Here is a 21,105-nt window from a genome sequence, read left to right on the forward strand (position 1 = left end):
GGACTCGGCTGATGGCAACCGATTAAGTTCTTATTTTATCTAGTAATCTGTTAGCTCCACGTTTAATGATAATTTGAGAACATATTCATGGTACGATAGCAAAAAAAAAAAAAAGAATATTTAGTGTGGATGGTCGCAATGTTTAGACGCAAACAAAACAATATTATTTATAAATAGATTATGCATGTCATCTAGAGAAAAACTGTAAAATTCGCTTATTTTTGAGATGGCACGCTCCTGTGCTGACAGTTTTTTTTTTAAAGCAGAAGTTGGTTTCATAATAAACACATGCGTGACTAAACTCATGATCCAAACTCCATCCAGACGGTGGCGGTAATGCTCCAAAAAGCTGGTTGTCAACCACCATGGCACGAAGATCACAAGAAGAAAAAGTTTGGTTTTTCAAACGCGTGATTTTTTTTTTCCCAAACCAGTTCAGCGCAAACCACGCCCCCTACGCGAAAACCCCACCCCGCTGCTGTGACACGCGCGATTTCATTGGGCAACGTTGTTACTTGTCGTCTGAGAAAGAAGTTCAGAGTGCACATCAATCAAGTTCGTCGTTAATGGATCTATCGTTGACAAACGGTAAACACTTCTTTCTTAATAATGTTTAATATTAATAATATAGTCATGGAGATGTGAGTGTATGTTTTTTTTATCTCATTTTTTATAGTGTTCATTTTATTTATTTTATCTTTATTTTATTATTTTCGATCGCCCTCAGGAGAGTACGATTGTAGTGCCAAAGATCAAGCTGCAGATCTAAAGGTAAAAAATACATTGTTTTTTTTCATTAAACACACAAATATAGTACACAGTCTTTCAAAAATTTGGGATCAGCAAGAATTGTAATTTTGTTTATAGAAGGATGCTTCAATTAATCCAAAATACAGAATGAAATAAATGCTGAAGTAGAAATAATGTGTTTCTTATTGACTGAAAACTAATTTGATTAGACTGTTTCCAACAATGATAATAAATCAGCATTTATAATAATTTCTGAACTATGGTGTGACACTTAAGACTAGAGTGATAATACTGATAATTCAGCTTTTCCATCGCAGGAATAAATTGACAATTTACATCAAAATATAAATATTATATAATAATATTTCAATAACATTTCACAATAATGCAACTTTCTGTATTTTTAATAAAGTGAATGCAAACTTGGTGAGCAAAAAAGCTAATGGTAATATTGATCTCAAACGTTTAAACAGCATTACAAGATTTATAAATCATATTAATTATTTTTATTACTATTATTGTAATAAACTTGGCTTACTGTAAAATTTTGGGATATCTCAGTTAAAATGCTTATAGGTGAACAGTCTTTCAGGTAAATTATTTCTACTTTTACAGAACTGGTTGCCTCTCGAGAGCAAATACCACTTCTGCCCTTATCGCTTAGGCCATACAAACAGTAAATTACATTTGGGCCACCCAAGTTTGAAGCAATTCTAAAAATTGCATTTAGAGATTTGGGAAGTAAAGGAATGGGTGAAAAAACTTAAGTGAGTCTTGAGTTAGTTGGAGAGTGGCAGTGACAAAACCTAAAAGGGACAATGTAAAATCAGTTAATTCTTTTTCACACTATATAAATGTAGCACACTGAAAATAACTTTACAGTAAATATTGTAAACATACATAATTCTACTTTTCAAAACATTTTAGATTCTTCACACAAACTGAGATGTTTATTAATCTATTTTGCTTTAGTGTGCCAGTTAGAAATATCAGTTAACATTGACTTTTAAAATGGTTTGTAATAGTCCAGTGAGATTTTTACCCTTGTGATGGCTCCAGTATTTGTATAAACCTAGGACAGGTCATATGGATAGATAGATTTTCAAATGCGCAGCCACAGTGATTCTGAAATCATATAGTCTCAGCCTCAGACATCATGCCAAGCAACTTCTGATGCATACGGCACACTTTTCTGGAAACATTTTTAAAGATCCTCAGTCGTCCTCTGATTAGTTTAAATATACAGGATTTCTGTGAGTCGACAGCGCACCTAGAAACAAGTCTGTGCAGATAAAATAGCTGCAATGATTATATTGATGACAGCACTTATTAATAAACGTATAACTTTCTGAGATATTTAGTGATTTACTGCCTGCATACTTGTCTGTTATTGTGAAGATCACTTTGTGATGATGGGCATTTATTAATTTGATTTAAATGCTGGATTATTAAAAGTATCCAATATTCACTGCATAAAAGCTTTAACACAAGATATTGATATTAACTTGCAGGTATGCTTATATATATATATTTTTTTTTATTATTTTTATTTTCTAATGGCAGTGTAAATCTTCAAATATTCTGTCATTTTGGTCATAAAGATAAGAGAATGACCATTCAAAGCAGCAACTGTTTTTTTTTATTTTTTTATTTGTGGATACTCACAAAACAACAAAACCTTGCTTTTATAGAACAAAGTAAACTTTCACTCACTTATCTCATCTGAGGTGATCTTAGGATGGGTAAAAATGCTTCATCAAAATAATGAATGAATCTGAGAAAAGTCTACATACATGTCCTACAGATTTCCGATATGTTTTGCTGACAGATAATTTAGAATAATGCTGCATAATTGTTGTAAACGTTTGATATTTCTAAATGTAAAATAAAAATATCTAACATTTCTGCATACTTCGGTACACATTTAAACATTCATATTTTTTCTCTGTAGGCTCATTACAGGTGCCGCAACAATGTTCATGTTTGATCAGGCATGGCTTGTCAACAACGGCTGTCGAAAAACACATGCTGTGGGGTAAAAATGGGTTGCACTTTGGTAAAGACTGTAGACAAAAGGGGAGGATCAAGTAGGTGAGTTAGAAATGTCAAAATTGTACAAATTATTTTTTTTATAAGTTTCCTTGTGTGATTTGTTTTTATTTTTCAGGAACATTGATCCCCATATTCCCACTTACTCAACATCTGTGCGCTTGTACAATGTGCATTGAGGCACAAGGTTGTAGGGGTCACTGTAGTTGCCACCACCGTAAAAGTTAATGCTGTTGAGATGCCACCATGTCAGAGCCTGAGCTGCCAGTTGCCACCAGAGCTATTGCTGCCACATGCACCAGAGTTACTGTCTACAGAACCGCTCACAAAGCCTCAACCACAGTCAGACCCATTCCAGCAAAACTGCCAGAGCCTGTTGTGCTAGAGCTGGCAGATCTGCTGCTGCCATAGCCAACACTTCCAGAGCCACCGATGCCACCACCTGAGCTCCAAGATTGGCCACCTCTGCTAAAGCCAACTAACCTATGAGAGCCACTCTATTTCTAAAGTGAGGACAATTTATGCTTTATAAATCCCTAATAAATGACAATTAAAGGCTCAGTGTCTAATGAACAGTACATCTTTGTAATCCTATCTAAAAAATAAAATTACTGTAAAGTTTAAACATTGCCGAATAACAGGAGTGTCAAAATCCGACTAAAATTGGATAAAAAAAACAACCATATAATAATTTAACAATATATTTTGATACAACATTATAATGTTATTTAGCAAAGTTTAAACTGAACAGTAACTTTATTTTAGTTAAGATTGCAAAAATGTATTTTTAATTTGATGCAGATTCATTTATGTATTTTCAAATGATTAGAAATTAATAAGGTCGTGTTTTTTTTTTCTTTCCCTGATTAGAAAATAAATGAGCCTTTAATTGTTATTTATAAGGGATTTATAAAGCATAAATAGTCCTCACTTTAGATTAGGTCACAATACTGGATGAAGTTAAAATACTAAAGCATTTATAAACATACAAATTGATTATTAGTATATGCCTGAATAATAAGATATATAAATGTTACTTTGAATGGTTTATTAATTATTTACTTATGCATTCTGAATGAATTCTGAACTTTAAAAGCCACAAAGTACTCTCAAATAATTGGTTTGTAAATTATACAATACTTAAGTATTGAAAAAATTATTATTAACAAAGTATGAAAATACAATCATTAAGCACATTATAGTTGAGCTTATAAATCAGGAATAGAGCATTTGTATCTGTAGTTACAAACTGCTTACTAACTTCTGTTAATGTAGAGTTAATGCTTAACAAATAAGGAATTAAATTTGCTAATGCTTCATAAATTATTCATAGCGTGTAGTTATTATAAAGTGTTACCAAAATGGGTATCATTTATTTATTTTTTTATGGGAGGGCTCTAACAATGAATATTATTCCTGTCCAACTGATTATTCTCATTTTCTGGTCAGAAAAGTACATTAAAGGTAAAACAATAGGTACTGTGAGAGGAATCATATTATGATCAATTTTAACTTGTACAGCATTAAATTAAAGCCTTATTTGAAAGGCCTGCAGAACATATGTTTGTATCATTTGCAGTTATTAAATATCTTAACTCTAACAGGTATAGTTCAATATACTTTTGCTTCAGTTGATTTTCATCTGATATGCAGATTATGTGCAGTGTTGGGCAAGTTACTCCGAGAACGTAATACATTATTGATTATTACTAATTATCATTTAAAAATAAATACAATTGTATTTTAAATAACTTTTTTATTAAATTTAATTAAAAACTTAATTACTTAGTAAGTCATTTATTACTCAATATTATAAAAGAAATAAACCACAAATCCCAAAGCATAGACAATAGAAATAAATCTTTTAATTCTTTAAATTTGAGTCTAACAGGACCTTTTAGTTTCATTAAACATTATATATTTCAAATATTTTCAAATTTGATACCATTCATACAGACTATTAAGCATAAGTAAGTGTATATAAGTGTAATTGTTGGACAAATGTAACATTCTTTAATAAAAAAATTGTGTTATTTTGCAAAATATCTGAATTTTGACAACAAATTATACACATTCCTATCCCACTTTCTCTGAATTAATACCAGATATTGTCAGAATCAATCTTTCAATTTAACTATTTTATACTAGACAGCGAAATATAAAGTGGTTATGTTTGCATGCAGGGGCTGTGTTAAATTAATAATAATTTAAAAAGCTTTTAAAATAAATAAATATTATGTTTGTGTGTTTTTGCTGGTTTTTGTACTGAGTAATGTTTTCTCATTGTTAAGATGCTGTTGTGTGTGTGTTTACTACATGTATTTAGGCACTATTTTTATTCATTAAAAACACAGCTTTTTATATAAGCTGTAGATTGTTTGTACTACGTTTCATTTCATACACGCACTTTGTTAACCTTTCGTATTTTAGGTGTTTTAATAAAAAATAGTTTGTGTTCGTTGCCATTGTGATATAGCCGGACCAATTAAATCGAGTCACGGACGTGAGTCACAGCAGCGGGGTGGGGTTTTCGCGTAGAGGGCGTGGTTTGCGCTGAACTGGTTTGGGAAAAAAAATCACGCTTTTCAAACATTTCACGTGGATTCCGGTCAGAAAGGTAAGCTTTTTACTGCTTGTGTACTGTATAATTAGCGAATTTAGAGCTTAAAACATTTCCACGGTGTTTGGTTGTAACAGCGTTTAGTAATTTAAAACAGTTTGATACGAAATGTAACTTGCTTTAAGAAACACGACTGGAGCTAATGTATGCTAACGCTAACAGTTACAAACACGTCTGAAAGTTCCGGTTCCTTTTACACAATGTTAGATTGTAACGTGTGTAGAAACTGAAAACTATTTTAATTATTTTAAAGAAACATGAAACGAGTTTGTGTGTATGCTAACTTTGCGTTAAAGAAAGTTTCTGTAGACGAATCCATTAACATGGCAAAACGTGTTTTTTTTCCTGATTTAACATTATAAAGTACCGTGGATGTTGAAAAAATCATTGTACAGGCGTTTACTTATCCAACAGTATTAATTCTGTGATTATGTGTAAATAAAAACTAATCGTTTTGGATTAATAAAATATTATTGTTTATCTTGTTTATGCAGTTAGTCACGAAAAATGATTGAAACTCGACTGTTTACTATTCTCTTTAAATTCTCCAAGAGAAATATATTAGTGTGCGCTTTAATGTGTTAGCCTATGTGAATCAATTATATCTTTTGTTCAAGCTGTAATGGTCAGTTAATGTAAAACTGAACGTCTTAAAGCAGATTTTGATGTTTTTTTGTTTGTTTTTTATGTTATTGACAGTGATAAATTCTGATTTAAATGAATGGGTAACAATATTTGTTGGTTAAGTCTTATTGTTCTTGTTTAACAAAGGTTAGTGAGATCACTTTGCAGTACATCACGACCAAAGAAGTCAATGGCACACTCTTTTGAACGTAACAGGCATGTTATAGTTGTGTGCTAAAAGTCCATTATAAGCTGTAAACTGCTGATACATTTTCAACATAGATTGAGCTTTTCAGACATTACATTACTAATTGCTTCACAAACAGCTGAAATGGTTTATTGTTATTGGCTATCATCATCATCAAGCATTTTTCACAATGGTAGGTTAATCTTCATGGGTACAGAATAATGCATGTGCTTGACCATCTTACAAATCTATGTCTCAGATTCATAAGGCTGTCACTCTGCATGAATCTCCGAATAAATCTTGTGCAACCTTCTGTGTACTGATTATTTACACTATAGGTATTATATGCATTAATTAACTTTGATAGTATTTCAGGATTTGAACTTTTCTTTACGGGAGGTTAACAACAAGATGCATATGAGGAAGCTCGACTCAAACATCCACACGCAACTGTGATTTCTGACTGGCAGACAGATGAGGATGATGATCGCCTGTCATACATCTAAAGACAGAACAGGTTTGTTTGCAATTATTTTAAACACATACTGTCAACATTGTGTCATTGATCTATTACAACCTGTGAGTTTTGCCCTGGCACTATACTAAAGTGATGTTTTGTTTCGTAAATGTATCTGATTAAGGGACAGTATAGACAAATCTATACCGTGATGAAGAAAAATTACTTGGAACAAAGAGGCTGGATAAAAGGCAGGTATGACGATTTCAGAAATCAATGCAGCACCACAAGTCACATCACCATCAATGACTATGGCAGAAATCTTAAGACCACCATCAAGATGCACAGATACTGTACATTCCAGTACACCAGGCGTGTCCAAACTACGGCCCGCAGGCCATCTGCGGCCCGCGAGGCTTTTTATAAATACCAATAGAATCTGGCCCGCTATACGAAAATGAACGTAATTCAATAAATAACCACCGGGTGTCGCTATTACGTGCATTCAATTAAGCAGCAGTTCTTGTTATGATCTGTCTGTCTGTCTGTCTATCTACACACAGTTGAAGTCTGAATTATTAGCCTCTCATTGATTTATTTCTTCTTTTTTAAATATTTCCCAAATGATGTTGGATAAAGACATGTTTTATTTCGGCTAGAATAAAAAGCGGTTTAATTTTTTTTTATGAACCATTTTAAGGTCAAAATTATTAGCCCCTTAAGTCTTCAGAACAAACCATTGTTATAAAATAACTTGCCTAATTACCTTAACTTGACTAGTTAACTTGATTAACCTAGTTAAGCCTTTAAATGTCACTTTAAGCTGTATAGAAGTGTCTTAAAAATATCTAGTCAAATATTATTTACTGTCATCATGGCAAAGATAAAATAAATCAGTTATTAGAAATGAGTTACTAAAACTAATATGTTTAGAAATGTGTGGAAAAAAATGTTTAACTCTCCGTTATACAGAAATTGGGGAAAAAATAAACGGTGGCTAATAATTTAGGGGGGCTAACAATTCTGACTAAACTGTATTTATATATATATATATATATATATATATATATATATATATATATATATATATATATATATACATACACACACACACACACGTGTCTGTGTGATGTATGTAAAATTTGGCCCGCGACAACGTTTGTTTTTTTGCATCTGGCCCTCGGCCCAAAAAGTTTGGACACTCCTGCAGTACACCTATGAACAATTACAGTCTTTGTTCTAGTGCAGTTTGAGATCAAGACAGAACTTATTGCATCTCGTGATGTCTTTGTAAGACATCACTAAATTTGTTAAGGTTTAATGCAGCTGGAAAGTAAAGATCAACTAGAGAATATCAGCAGTGTCTAACCCACTGTTGTATTTACAGAAGTTGTATGAGAATAAGCTACAGGTTGATTTATACTAATCTGTTATTTTTCTTTTTTAGCACGACTGACTGAAGTTTTAAAATCATGCAACGTCATAAAGCAGCAGCTGGGCCTGATTCTCACAAAACCAAAACAGACGTGATGAAATTCCAGATGCAAACACATTTGACCTTCCTTTGGCCAATTTGATTTGGAAAAGCTTGAAAATCAACTAAAGGAGCAGCCTGAACAAATGAAGAAACTGGTAAGTTCAAGCTCTTGCTAATTTCAAAGTGTTTTAAGTTTATTTGTTTTTTTTTATTGTTTTTTTTGCTTCGTAGGTAGCCTACTTTTTTCTTTTTTTTTACATTAGTACTTGTTCACTACTAATTATCTGTTTATTTTTTAATCACAGATGGAGTGAGGACAAATGTCCATACCACACCACTGATAAAGAAGTGGAAAAATGCATTACAGGGTAGCTACAACTTGCCCCTGACAGGGATGGAGGAAGAAAGAAGAGAAAGCTAATGTGTCAAATGTCTACATCACTATTTTGTTTTATTTTTTAAACAACATTTTAAGTGTATTAGGATGTTCCCTGATACTTGAACAATTTGTTTCTTTCATTTGCATTTATATATGTATATGTATATATATGTGTGTGTATGTGTGTGTGTATATATGTATGGTATGTATGTATGTATGTGTGTGCGCCAAATTCTGAAGAAACATCTTGATACATTTTTAATAAACGTAATACAAATAAAATTATAAATATAAAATTGCACAAGACGTGTGTATATATGAAATGTATAATCATCTCACTCATGTCTTGCTGTTTGTGCAATTGATTTTGTTCAAGTTTATTTAAAAATAAGTTTGACTTGTTTGTTTATTATTATTTTAATGTTTTATTAAAAAATGTTTCAAGATGTTTCTTCAGAATTCTGCAGTACTTTTTACAAGTTTGACTTGTATATTTTACGGATTGTCATTGGTATTTTTAATATGTTTCTTGCTATATCTTAAATTGGTTTCTATATTTAGGTTTATATAAAATTTAGCTGTTTGTACAAATTTTTAATTCAAGTCTATTGGGAAAACAGGGTTGTTTTAAAAACATCTGTGTTTGTGTGTAATTTTTAGATTTTTTGTTTAAATCTTTCTGTGTGTCTTTGTGTTTTATTGTTGTTTTTATATTTATTCTTGTGCACTACAAAATTATTTATAAAATTTTAGTACTATTTTTTTTTTCTTGCAATCAATAAACGTTTAACATTTATTTATTTTGTCATTTGTCTGATTATTTTCGTTACAGAATATGTATGCAGTTTGCACTTTATTCAAAGGTTAAACACGGTGCTTACACTTTGTGTTTACATTATAGCCTGTGTTTGCTGTTGTATAAATTCAAATGGTTGTAATACCATATATCAAGTACCAATGTAATACTAAAAGGTTTTATAAGGTGTATAAATACGGAGTCGCGCCAGCTCCGGGCCGCAGCGCACATTACCCTCGCGCCGATTCTGGCGCGGATGCGCAGCGTCGGCTCGCTTACGGCCGCCGCATCTGGCCCGCTTGAGTCCACAGGCATCCGGCCCGAGTCCGGCAGCTGGAGTTGGGCCGAGGGGTAAGTCTTCGGCAGGCGACAATCTAGCCGGAACTGGCCCGAGTGTATTTTGCTATCTGGGAAAGTGATGCAATTATCAGTTTCACAGCATGGGGTGTCTATTGTTTACTCTTTTTCAATCAAATGGTCAGGAGGTTTTGTCTCCAGAACATAAGATCAGGCCGGAAAAAGCAGTTTACCCTGCCGACCACAACTATTAATTTGCATGCTTTGTTTAGCTAAATCCCCTCCTCCTAAGAACACAATATAGCCATGAAATCTTTGTCTTAATTCAGACTTGTGTGAGACTTGTGAAAGACTTGTGAAAGAACTTGCAGACTGCGGGCCTCTAGTAGGCTCTTGCAGACACATTGGAAATCTAAAAGACGCTGTATGTCTGCAGATTAACCAACACGTCTCAATAAAGGAATTCTGCTTGTTTCGAGTCTCCTGGACTGGGTTCTCTTCTTTTTCACTCATTTATTTTTTTTTACAACAGTTCACAAAAACGAGACGAGAAAAAAAAAACCTAAGTGTTCTTAAAACCCAAAAACCTACAAAAACAAACCAGGTTTTCTTTCTACTTGAGGTCATTTCTTTGGTATTTCTGGTCTATTTTGGGTCATTTCACTTATTTTGGTTATTTTACAAACAAACAAACCTGGTTTTCTTTCTCAATAAGGTCATTTCATTTGGTATTTCTGGTCTATTTTGGGTCATTTCACTTATTTTGGTTATTTTACAAACAAAAAACAAACAAACCTGGTTTTCTTTCTCAATAAGGTCATTTCATTTGGTATTTCTGGTCTATTTTGGGTCATTTCACTTATTTTGGTTATTTTACAAACAAACAAACAAACAAACAAACAAACCTGGTTTTCTTTCTCAATAAGGTCATTTCTTTGGTATTTCTGGTCTATTTTGGGTCATTTCACTTATTTTGGTTATTTTACAAACAAAAAACAAACAAACCTGGTTTTCTTTCTCAATAAGGTCATTTCATTTGGTATTTCATTTAACTTATTTTGGTTATTTTACAAACAAACAAACCTGGTTTTCTTTCTCAATAAGGTCATTTCATTTGGTATTTCTGGTCTATTTTGGGTCATTTCACTTATTTTGGTTATTTTACAAACAAAAAACAAACAAACCTGGTTTTCTTTCTCAATAAGGTCATTTCATTTGGTATTTCTGGTCTATTTTGGGTCATTTCACTTATTTTGGTTATTTTACAAACAAACAAACAAACAAACAAACAAACTTGGTTTTCTTTCTACTTGAGGTCATTTCTTTGGTATTTCTGGTCTATTTTGGGTCATTTCACTTATTTTGGTTATTTTACAAACAAACAAACCTGGTTTTCTTTCTCAATAAGGTCATTTCATTTGGTATTTCTGGTCTATTTTGGGTCATTTCACTTATTTTGGTTATTTTACAAACAAAAAACAAACAAACCTGGTTTTCTTTCTCAATAAGGTCATTTCATTTGGTATTTCTGGTCTATTTTGGGTAATTTCACTTATTTTGGTTATTTTACAAACAAAAAAACAAACAAACCTGGTTTTCTTTCTCAATAAGGTCATTTTATTTGGTATTTCTGGTCTATTTTGGGTTATTTCACTGAATTTGGTTATTTTACAAACAAAAAACAAACAAACCTGGTTTTCTTTCTCAATAAGGTCATTTCATTTGGTATTTCTGGTCTATTTTGGGTCATTTCACTGAATTTGGTTATTTTACAATCAAACAAACCTGGTTTTCTTTCTCAATAAGGTTACTAACCCTTCCTCTATGTAAATTTCCTTTTGCTTGATGCGTGAACTCAGTAGGGTCTTTCCCTGCGCTCCTGACGATGATCCCTGTTGAGAGAGCAAAAGAAACGATCTCTATATGCACCCCAAGCACTAAAGCACTTTGCATTTTGTTAACATTTGCAACATGTGATGCTCACCTCATTTTCATCTTGCCTGGGGGTCCCATGCCTCTTCTGCCTCTGTCCATGGGAGGACCACACCTGCTACCTCCTCTGAATCCGCCCCTATCCATCCCACCACGGCCTCTGAAGCCTCCGCGATCTCCTCCCCAGCCTCCACGCATTCCTTCCGACCCACCACGGTCCATGCCCCTGCCGCCCCTCATGCCACCCCTGCCACGTTCACCTCCTTAAACACAGTTTAAACCACAAACTCAGACACAAGTAGAGATTACTAATCACAGCTAACAGATTTTGAATCAGAAAGTACCTGGATAAAAGGGAGGAGAAGTTCCAAGGCCTTCGGGTTTTGGAGCTTTACACTGGTTACACTCCATTCTCCAGGAGAAGTTCTGATTTCCACAACCACTAAAAAAATATTAATTTAGATTCATGCATATTTACCAGCCAAAACAATTCATCTAGTACGATGGATCTCTCACACGTTAGGACATTCCCAGTCTCCAGCTCTTTTCTGCACATTTCCTGGTTGAGGGCCACCGTTCCAGCCCATTCCACCTCGAGGGCCACCACGCGGGGGAAAGCCGCCTCTCTCGCCTCCTCTGCCCATCATTCCTGCATTGCACAAAGTCATTAATAAACAAACACCTTCTGGTTGAACGTCACTTGATGCCTTGGGGGTTTATCATACCTCCACGATCCATTCCAGGGCCACCTCGCATTGGCATTCCTCCTCTCATTCCCCCAATCATGGGCTTCCGGCGGGCCATAGAGACCTTTAATCTCCTGCCCTGAAACTCCTTTCCTTTTTTTTTTAAATGTAAAGTACAGATAATAAATTCAAGTAGCAGAATAAAAAATCCAAAGTTATGGCAATATGATAAAAGCAGCAAACAAACCATCAAAATGTTCAACTGCAGGTTTGGCAAATGCAGGTTCCTCATAGGACAGTGTGGCATCCCCCTTTGGCTTGCCGCTGTCTTTATCTGTATAGATGTTGATGGCTGGTTGATTTAAACGCCGATTTATCTGCAAGAGAGATACCAAAGTCATCATTAAAACAGTCTAACCAGTTATTCAGAATTAACCACCTAGATTCATATTTTCTCACCCGAATTGCTCCAGTGTGCTTGAAAAACTCAGCCATCTCTGGTAGAGTGGCATTCTCAGTGAGACCTGTGATATAGATGGTGCTGTTCTCAGAGTCCTGCTCTCCTGGATGGCCTGTGTGTTTAAGAAAAAGATTTAGCTACAATTCTACATTTGCTGTAAATCAGGGTAACTGAAATGCTGCAGAATATTAGAGAACATCCATATTGAAAATGATCCATATTGAAATTGGCTTTTTAATTTCTCAGCATTACTGTATAGAACAGCATTTGAATTATCACAATAAGGCTTTCCCATCTCTTTATTAGTTCAATGAATTTTAATAGTCTAAACAGAGTGCATGAAAACAAGTGAAAACGTACCCATATCACGATCCATTCCACCCCTCATGGGTCCTGGGTTTCGGCAAAAATCAAAGAAAAACAAGAAACCCTATTAGTAAATGATATCATGACTTACAAAAAAAAAAAAACCTGACAACCTGCCAATAAAAAAAAAAACTGAGCAGAATTAAATGCATTGAAAAAATGTGACCATTTTCAGGATTACCCTGGACCACAATTGATTCTCAGAATGAAATGGAAATGTCAAATGTAGAATTAAAAAAGACGCTTTTTCAAAGGACACGTCAACTTTTGAAGAAATACAAATATATACACACCAAATATAAACCACCAGAACACAGTTGTAGTTTTTTTTTTTAAAAAGTGGCAAAAGTGGCACACCAAATGAAAGGTTTTAAGGACACATAGGCGTGAATAGCCTCTATATTAAATGTCGAGTGGACTAACCAATGGATAACGCTTTAGAAACTTACCACCAGGCTTATTGAAGCCCCCTCTGTCTCCAGCGATGCTAAACATGAAGATATGAAGGCGATATTCCATTTAGTCTCCAACCATAGGACTTGAGTAGGAAATGAACACAAAATCCCCTCTCTAACTATGCAAAGGTCTCATGTAATATTTCACAATATTTTGTTAATTACTGGAACAGCTTTATGATTTCTATACATTCTTCAGTTGCAAAATTTAACATATTGTAGGCACCAACCAATCTTTTAAGGATAATATGGTCTGTGACTTGTTCGTTTCTATACATTCTTCAGTTGCAAAAATTAACATATAAACAACAACACAGGACCAGAAAGACATTGACTTGCTGTAAACCTTTTGCAAAGTGGGAAAAATTATGAAGTTAGCGTAATGCCTTATTCTTTTGGGTTACAACCAAACAGAAAATACGGCAATCTTGTGGCAAAAAAATCTTTAGCAATCTGAACCCAAATTAACCCAATAAAAAGGTCAGCATTGAACAAAACAGTACATTCAAAAATACTGAGCACAAATTAACATTTACAAAGGGTGATCCAAGGAGAAAAAAAAATACATTTCACAAATATGCTGACTAAAACAAAATGTTCCAAAACAGTAGGTAAATTCAACAACAACAAAAAAAATCCCTAAATCAAAAACGTTCCCCATGGTTCGAGTTGTTGCCTTTGAAAAAAGGTACTTAAGAATAAGTACTGCTGTTCTTCGATCTTTGATACCTGCAGCATATAAATGTGACAATGTTAAAAACAAGACCTTTGAAATAAGAAACAGTTCACAAGTGCAAAAATATTTAAGAACATGAAAATGTATCAATTTTAATATAAAAATTGTGTAAAATGGCATGCTCACCGTCCCCTGAAATAAAATTCAATAGGAACACAATTTTGGTGAACACATCTTATTTCGTTTACAAACAATGATTAGTTTTATGGGTTAATAAAAAGCACCTACTGGGAAGCACTTAAAAAGTTGCTTTCACAAAATAAAATTCTTACCTCGTTAAAGAAAGTACATCACTGTGTCCGTTAAATATCCAAGGATTGTCTTCAAGGTTACTCCAACCATTTCTTTAAATGCCTTTTAAACTGAACCAACTGTACAACTTGCACTGACCCTCTTAAAACCTGATCATGATCCGCATACTCTTAATACAACAATTTCCTTTTAAATATAAAACCCAGCAAGGATAAAACTTCAAAACCCAGAATTGTGCCACCATCTGCCAAAGAAAAAATTTCAGGGAAAACTACCAAATTCTCAGTTGTCTTCATGTGTTTGCCAAGTTTTCCTTTACCCACAAAGACCTAAAAGCAGTACTGTACAAAGCCTTAAACAGTCAAACCAAAGGGTTCTGTTAGTGGACATCTTGAATTACAGAAAAACCACACCTCAAAACAACCTTAAATATGAATTATAGAAAGAAACTTAAAAAAAAAAAAAAAAAATGAATACACAAAATGCAAAAACTGTAAACTTGAGAGAAAAAAACCTATCCCGAAATATGCGTTTAATAAGGGTGCCCAAACTCTGTCCTGGAGGGCTGTTGTCCTGCATAGTTTAGCTCCAACCTCAACACTCCTACCTGGATTTTTCAAGTATATCCAAAAAGAGCTTAATTAGCTGGCTCAGGTCTGTCTAATTGGGGTTGAAACTAAACTCTGCATCACCAGGTTTCGGCATCCCTGTACTAAAATTACCCCATAAATAAAAACAAATAGCTACAATAAATGAACCCAAAGTAAACTCTGCAACAACACCCTTGTGGTCATAAAAACCTCTACAAATCAAATAATGTTTGGACGAGCTACAGAAGAAACTTCACTCTTTAGACGCCTGCACATACAAACCCTGGAGGTGGTGATGATACACTCAGTAAAATGAGCGAGAGGGAGAACAAATGAACTGTTAGTTAGACTAAGAATGTTTGAACTTACCCCATGCCACCGCCGCCCATACCACGGCCTCGAGGACCTCCACGGCCATATCCATCTCGGCCACCATCCTGGTATCCACCACGCTGTGACCCTGGGTAACCTCCGCTCACGCCACCCTGGCTGTAACTGTCTACAGGAAAGATTGCACACTAAGCACCGGGCTCAGTACTTGATGAATAACTGGAAACACTACCAGTGGAATATGGACTTACTATAAGGGTTTTGCTGGTAATCATTCTGTGGCGCACTCTGTTGGCCGTACTGAGTCTGTGCATAGGAACTGCTCCCCTGAGGAGGGTAGGCAGCTGGCGGGCCTTGCTGGTGCTGTTGAGGTAGTTGTCCCTGTCCATAAGCACTCTGCTGTTGTTGTCCATAGCCCGGTTGCTGAGCCTGGTATCCTGGCTGAGAATAGCCTGCAGGCTGCGAATAGGCACTTTGGTTGTAGGCCGGCTGGCTGCTTGCACTGTAACTAGGAAAATTTAATACATTAAGGAATACATGCTACCAAATTTTTAAATCATTTAGATGTCAATAAAAATATCAAATTGAAGAAAATGGCAATTTATTTTTAATTTAGGTATTATTTTAGTAAAATTCAAATAAACTTAATTTACCATTCAAATTCACCTAGACACTTTCTATACATTAATTTTTATTTTAAATAAGAATGTATAAGAGGCTTGTTTCAAAATTATTTTGGGCTCGGATTTGTATGACACTGAACAGGCTTGACAAAACAACATTAGAATGGAAGGGTAATTGCTACTTTGCACATTAAACAGACTTGATGTTTTTCACCACAAAAAGCAGAACTGTGAGATAGAAGCTGTGTTCAGGTTCACGCAGCGTGAGGGTAGAACAGCATATGGAGATACTGCAGAAGGCTGCATTTCTGCATTCTGTTGATGTGCTACTCTAGGAGATGGTCCAGTTACCTCTGAGGAGCGGAGGGAGCAGGCTGCTGGCTGTAGCCAGAATAGGCCGGCTGGGTGGAGCATCCGGGCTGAGAGCCATAGGAAGCCTGAGCAGCAGGGGCAGCAGTGGAGCCGGTGTAGCTGCTGGCCCTGTAACTCTGTGCAGGCTGAGTATAGGCTCCTGGCTGTGGAGTTCCATATGCAGCTGAGGAGAACAGTTACCTAAAATTAGCTAAAGTAATCATTTTCTGTATGCACCTGAATAAACAGCATTACCACACAAGCAGGAGAGCAAAATAAGGAAAGCAAAAGTGAACGAGTCTAACTTGAAGAGGTGAGGACTACATGTTTTACACAGGGTGTTCACCAGCACTGTAGTGCCAAAAAAGGTTTAAATTCTGCTGTTTTGTGTATAAGCCATTAGGGCTGCATGATTAATCGGAAAAAGATTACGATCTCAATTCGACCCCACACAATCTTAATTCTGCTTTTTCTACGATACAGCCAATTATATTTTTAAGGTCAGGAGCGAAGCAAGGCAGTCGCACAAGTCTTCACAACAACATCAACTCCTTCAAAAGGCGTTCAAAGTGTCACATACTGTATTACAGCTAACAGATTTTGAATCAGAAAGTACCTGGATAAAAGGGAGGAGAAGTTCCAAGGCCTTCGGGTTTTGGAGCTTTACACAGGTTACACTCCATTCTCCAGGAGAAGTTCTGATTTCCACAACCACTAAAAAAAAATATTAATTTAGATTCATGCATATTTACCAGCCAAAACAATTCATCTAGTACGATGGATCTCTCACGCGTTAGGACATTCCCAGTCTCCAGCTCTTTTCTGCACATTTCCTGGTTGAGGGCCGCCGTTCCAGCCCATATCACGATCCATTCCACCCCTCATGGGTCCTTCAAAAGGCGTTGAAAGTGTCACATACTGTATTTATTATTAAGGTATAACTCACCCAAAAACGTAATTTCGGTCTAAATGTAATGATGTATTCGCAGCCGCGAAATCACACGCGAAGTGACCCCAGCTGTTTGTTTACTTTTGAGAACATGCACGCCAATGGCGCATACTTGAGTGAACAGAACCTGCATAGGCTGCGAGCAACAGGTAATTAAGTTGTAAATAACATTCAGTTTGTTGCACGGAGCGATTGTTTGCGGGCCGTGCGATTCGCATGCATGTGTTTTTTTCTCATTGACAGCAGCCATGAAAGTGAAATTGAAACCTGTGTGCACATCATTTAAATGATCATATAGTATTTAAGAGTTAGGTTTAGCATTTTTTTTCTTTCATAGCGAACAATGTTGTGCATAAAAATGAATGTTTGTGTCAGTATAACAACCCTAGCCTATATACACTGTTAAATGTAATGCAAGAAATCTGATAACGACAAAATTCCAATTTTACCAGTGAAAACAAATGGTCTAATAATGTTGTCAATGGCAGATGACAAGCACATGTCTTTAACATAAATCAACTTTATAATTATGAATAGCTATTTTTTTTACTGTGAATTAACAAACAGGATATATTGAAAGTCTGTTCAAGTCCACCATAATACATAAACAAAACTTTGCATTTTAAGCAACAGTATACCTACACATCAGCCTAATATTATTATTGTTGTTTTACCATGTTTGAGAATTAACAATAATAAGCCTATTCGTATTAACCTTTATTTTAAAACAGAAAAATAACAATCTTGATTTCAAGCAAAAAAAAAAAAAAAAAAAAAGGGGATTCACATTTTTGCCACTTTCTACAAAATAACCATCTTTAGAGAAACGGTCCATGTGACCCACTGAAAAGTAGGTTCAATATGGGGCTTTAGAACTTTGCTTGTTAACCCAGTGTTATTTAAGTAAATGAAATCCTGGGATGTGTGTGCAACTTTGTATTTCAACCCAAGATAAAGTTCTAATGTGTGGCTTTAATGTCAGTACCTTAAGTATTTGCACATTGCGTTAAAATTTGTACACTGTAAAAATCTATTTTCTTTAGGGAACAGTAAATTTAAGAATATTAAAGTAACAACAGTGAAACTTAATTAAATTGGTTAAATTTGGACGAACAAACTATGCATGAAACACATGTAAATTCGCACCTCCTTGTGATACAAACGTTATATAAACTATTCCAGCAATGGTAAGTTTAATATATTGTGCAGTCGAAGCCCTACTTGATTTTCCTACATAAATGCCAAAATAACAGTTTATACAAATTACAATGTTTCCACCACTGCGTCCCCAAGGATCCAGACTTATTGTTTACTGCTAAGCACCAATCTGTTGAATTCTAACACCCTTTATAAATGATAGGCATGACATTTGTCTGCAGTAAAGATTCAGAACAATTATAAATCAGCATTACAAATTAGTCATGGGTGGAGTAAAATCCATTAAAATAAAAAACGTGCAGTCTCGCTCCAGCCATTTTCATTAACAGACAAATACACTGAATAAGCACCTGGTGCTGCAGCCGCTGTTGCGGCTGCTTGCCCGTATGTAGATCCGTATTGCTGTTGCGCTGACGCTCCAGCAGCGGGCGCTGCCTGACTGTAGGTGGCCTCAGGTGCAGCAGCGGGTTGAGCATAGGAGCTGTAACCTTGCTGAGTATATCCCTGCTGCAAAAAAACTAAACAAAAAAAAAAAGGTTATTAATTATATGCCTTTGTTTCTATTTTACACAAAACAATACATTAGACTGCTACATAGATGACTGCTAAATTTAGAGAAAAAAATCTAAACTTTTTTCTAACAGTAAAAAATGTATTATATTCTAACTAACAGGCTCTACAAAATGCTTTAAGGCCCTAATGGTCTACTGACTTTGAGTAGTGTTAAGCAAATAATGTCAGCCATGTAAATGTGCTAAGTTACATGTTGTGAAGTGATTGTACCTGTGCAGTCGGTCCATATGTCTGAGCAGGAGGTGCTGTGTATGAGCCATACCTGCATAAAAAATAAACATTTTATTTTAACAATTCATACCCAAGCACTATGTTTAGAGTTTAGTAATCAATCGAGGTGGACTTACGACTGCTGTGCTCCAGCTTGGTTGTAGCTGCTATAATCTACGGTGAAATAAATCATTACAAAAGTTAGACGACCTGCAAACTGCTGACTGGACATTCAGGGTTTATTATGGTCCAATAACGACGCAGGACTTGGGCAAACACAACAACAGACAAAGAAGAGCAGTCTCTTTTGAATTCCAGCCATTCGGTTGGAACAAACCTTGCATCAACAAGACAGATTTGGCTATTAAAGCATTGAAACTATTTCAGGACACACGAGTTCAGAACAATGAGTGACCACGCTTACGTTAGGGTTCAGCTAACACATTAAACAGTGCAAACTTTAAAGTTTTACTCGTTAACTTTACATTTACAGATGAAAATGAGTAATAATATAAAAAAATGCTTACATGAATTTAAATTTAAATGTCTTTATACAAAAACGCTAAACAAAGAAAACTAAACATTTTGTTCGTCATGCGCACTCAATCCCGCTGTTTTTAAACCACGCCTGCTACCATTTACGAAACAACGAGCCGAGCGTGAAACATTAAAAACACGAGAAAAACGCATCAAAAGTAAACTATTTGATTCTAAAGTGAGCTAGTGTTGTTTTTATTGAATACATGGTAATGTAATGTAATGTATTTTTATTTAGTGCCATGTCAGCAACCAAGGCTATCTTCATGGCAAGAATCTTTCAACAATAAATATACAATTTAAAAATCAACAAACAAAATAAAACATAAATTAAATAAGATTTTTTGTGTTAATACATGATAAAAATTCTAAAATCTTTTCTGGTTCCACTTTGTTAAAAATGTCCTTAAAAGAGTTTATTTCATAAAAAGTCCTTCTGGAATCAGTAAAAGCAGGACAGTCCAGTAAAATATGTTTTACAGTGATAGGAGTTTTGCAGCACAAACACTGAGTGGGGTTTTCACCTTGGAGCAAAAAACCATGTGTAATTCTCGTATGCCCAATACGGCATCTGGTAAAAACTACTTGATCAAATCGATTCTTAAAATGTCTTAAAATTCTGTGTGAAACTTCAGGTTGGATTTCATGTAGTTTATTGTTTTCTAATGCATCCCATTCCTTTTGCCACTTGTTTAAAATGCAAGCGTTGATAAAAGGTTTCATCTCTGACGGAGGAATTTGGCATTTGTTCACTACTTGCTTCAAAGCATCTTTAGCAGCTGCATCAGCTCGCTCATTGCCTAAAAGCCCGACATGTCCAGGAACCCAGCAAAAAATGATGTGATAAAACTGATTTTGTAGTTGGTGAACTTTAGTTAAAATATTATCAATCAAAGGATGATCATTTGTTGAAGATTCCATAAATTGGAGGCATGATTTAGAGTCTGTGAAAATGATGGATTTCTTTTGTTGTGCATTTTCTATGTACTCCAATGCTAAAAGTAAAGCGCGGGCTTCAGCTGTGAATATGGAGCATTCTTTAGGTAGACTGATTCCATGACTTTGTTCCCCTGTCACCATTGCTGCTGCTACATTACTTTCCATCTTTGAACCATCTGTGAAGATTGGTATGTGCTGAGAATATTGAGTTCTGATATCCAGGTATTGTTGTTTGTACATATTGGGATGAGTAACTCCTTTCTTCTGGTGTCCTAGCTCCATATTGATTATAGGCATCTTTAAATTCCAGGGAGGCAATGAG

General features: G+C 35.1%; 1 protein-coding gene and 1 long non-coding RNA gene across 7 annotated transcripts in view; one reads left to right on the forward strand and one right to left on the reverse strand.

Moving 5' to 3' along the window:
• LOC110440168 (RNA-binding protein EWS) overlaps nt 1-21,105 on the reverse strand; it is a gene marked incomplete at its 5' end in the record, with an annotated part of 66,237 nt that overhangs the window by 16,728 nt on the left and 28,404 nt on the right. For 2 of the 5 annotated variants that reach the window (NR_200056.1, NR_200055.1), the window contains 12 exon segments: nt 11,452-11,528; nt 11,621-11,831; nt 11,913-12,010; nt 12,085-12,217; nt 12,294-12,407; nt 12,502-12,631; nt 12,714-12,826; nt 13,075-13,107; nt 13,530-13,567; nt 15,483-15,612; nt 15,695-15,951; nt 16,418-16,601. Coding sequence is in view for 3 of the 5 variants with exons in the window: in NM_001442520.1 (NP_001429449.1) it covers nt 11,492-11,528; nt 11,621-11,831; nt 11,913-12,010; nt 12,085-12,217; nt 12,294-12,407; nt 12,502-12,631; nt 12,714-12,826; nt 13,075-13,107; nt 13,530-13,567; nt 15,483-15,612; nt 15,695-15,945; nt 16,418-16,601; nt 17,034-17,131; nt 17,208-17,310; nt 18,905-19,031; nt 19,308-19,359; nt 19,445-19,488 (1,896 nt within the window). 5 annotated transcript variants of the gene reach the window in all.
• On the forward strand, nt 5,387-9,179 carry LOC137487345 (uncharacterized). Of its 2 annotated transcripts, XR_015526860.1 has the most exons (5): nt 5,387-5,416; nt 6,642-6,747; nt 6,872-6,942; nt 8,135-8,319; nt 8,470-9,179. It is a non-coding gene; the product is annotated as an uncharacterized LOC137487345 (long non-coding RNA). The 2 variants fall into 2 exon arrangements; XR_015526859.1 differs by lacking the exon at nt 5,387-5,416 and having other exon boundaries at nt 6,639-6,747.

Source organism: Danio rerio, chromosome 25 (assembly GCF_052040795.2).
Source record: "Danio rerio strain M-AB ecotype USA chromosome 25, GRCz13ab, whole genome shotgun sequence".
Lineage (NCBI taxonomy): Eukaryota > Metazoa > Chordata > Actinopteri > Cypriniformes > Danionidae > Danio > Danio rerio.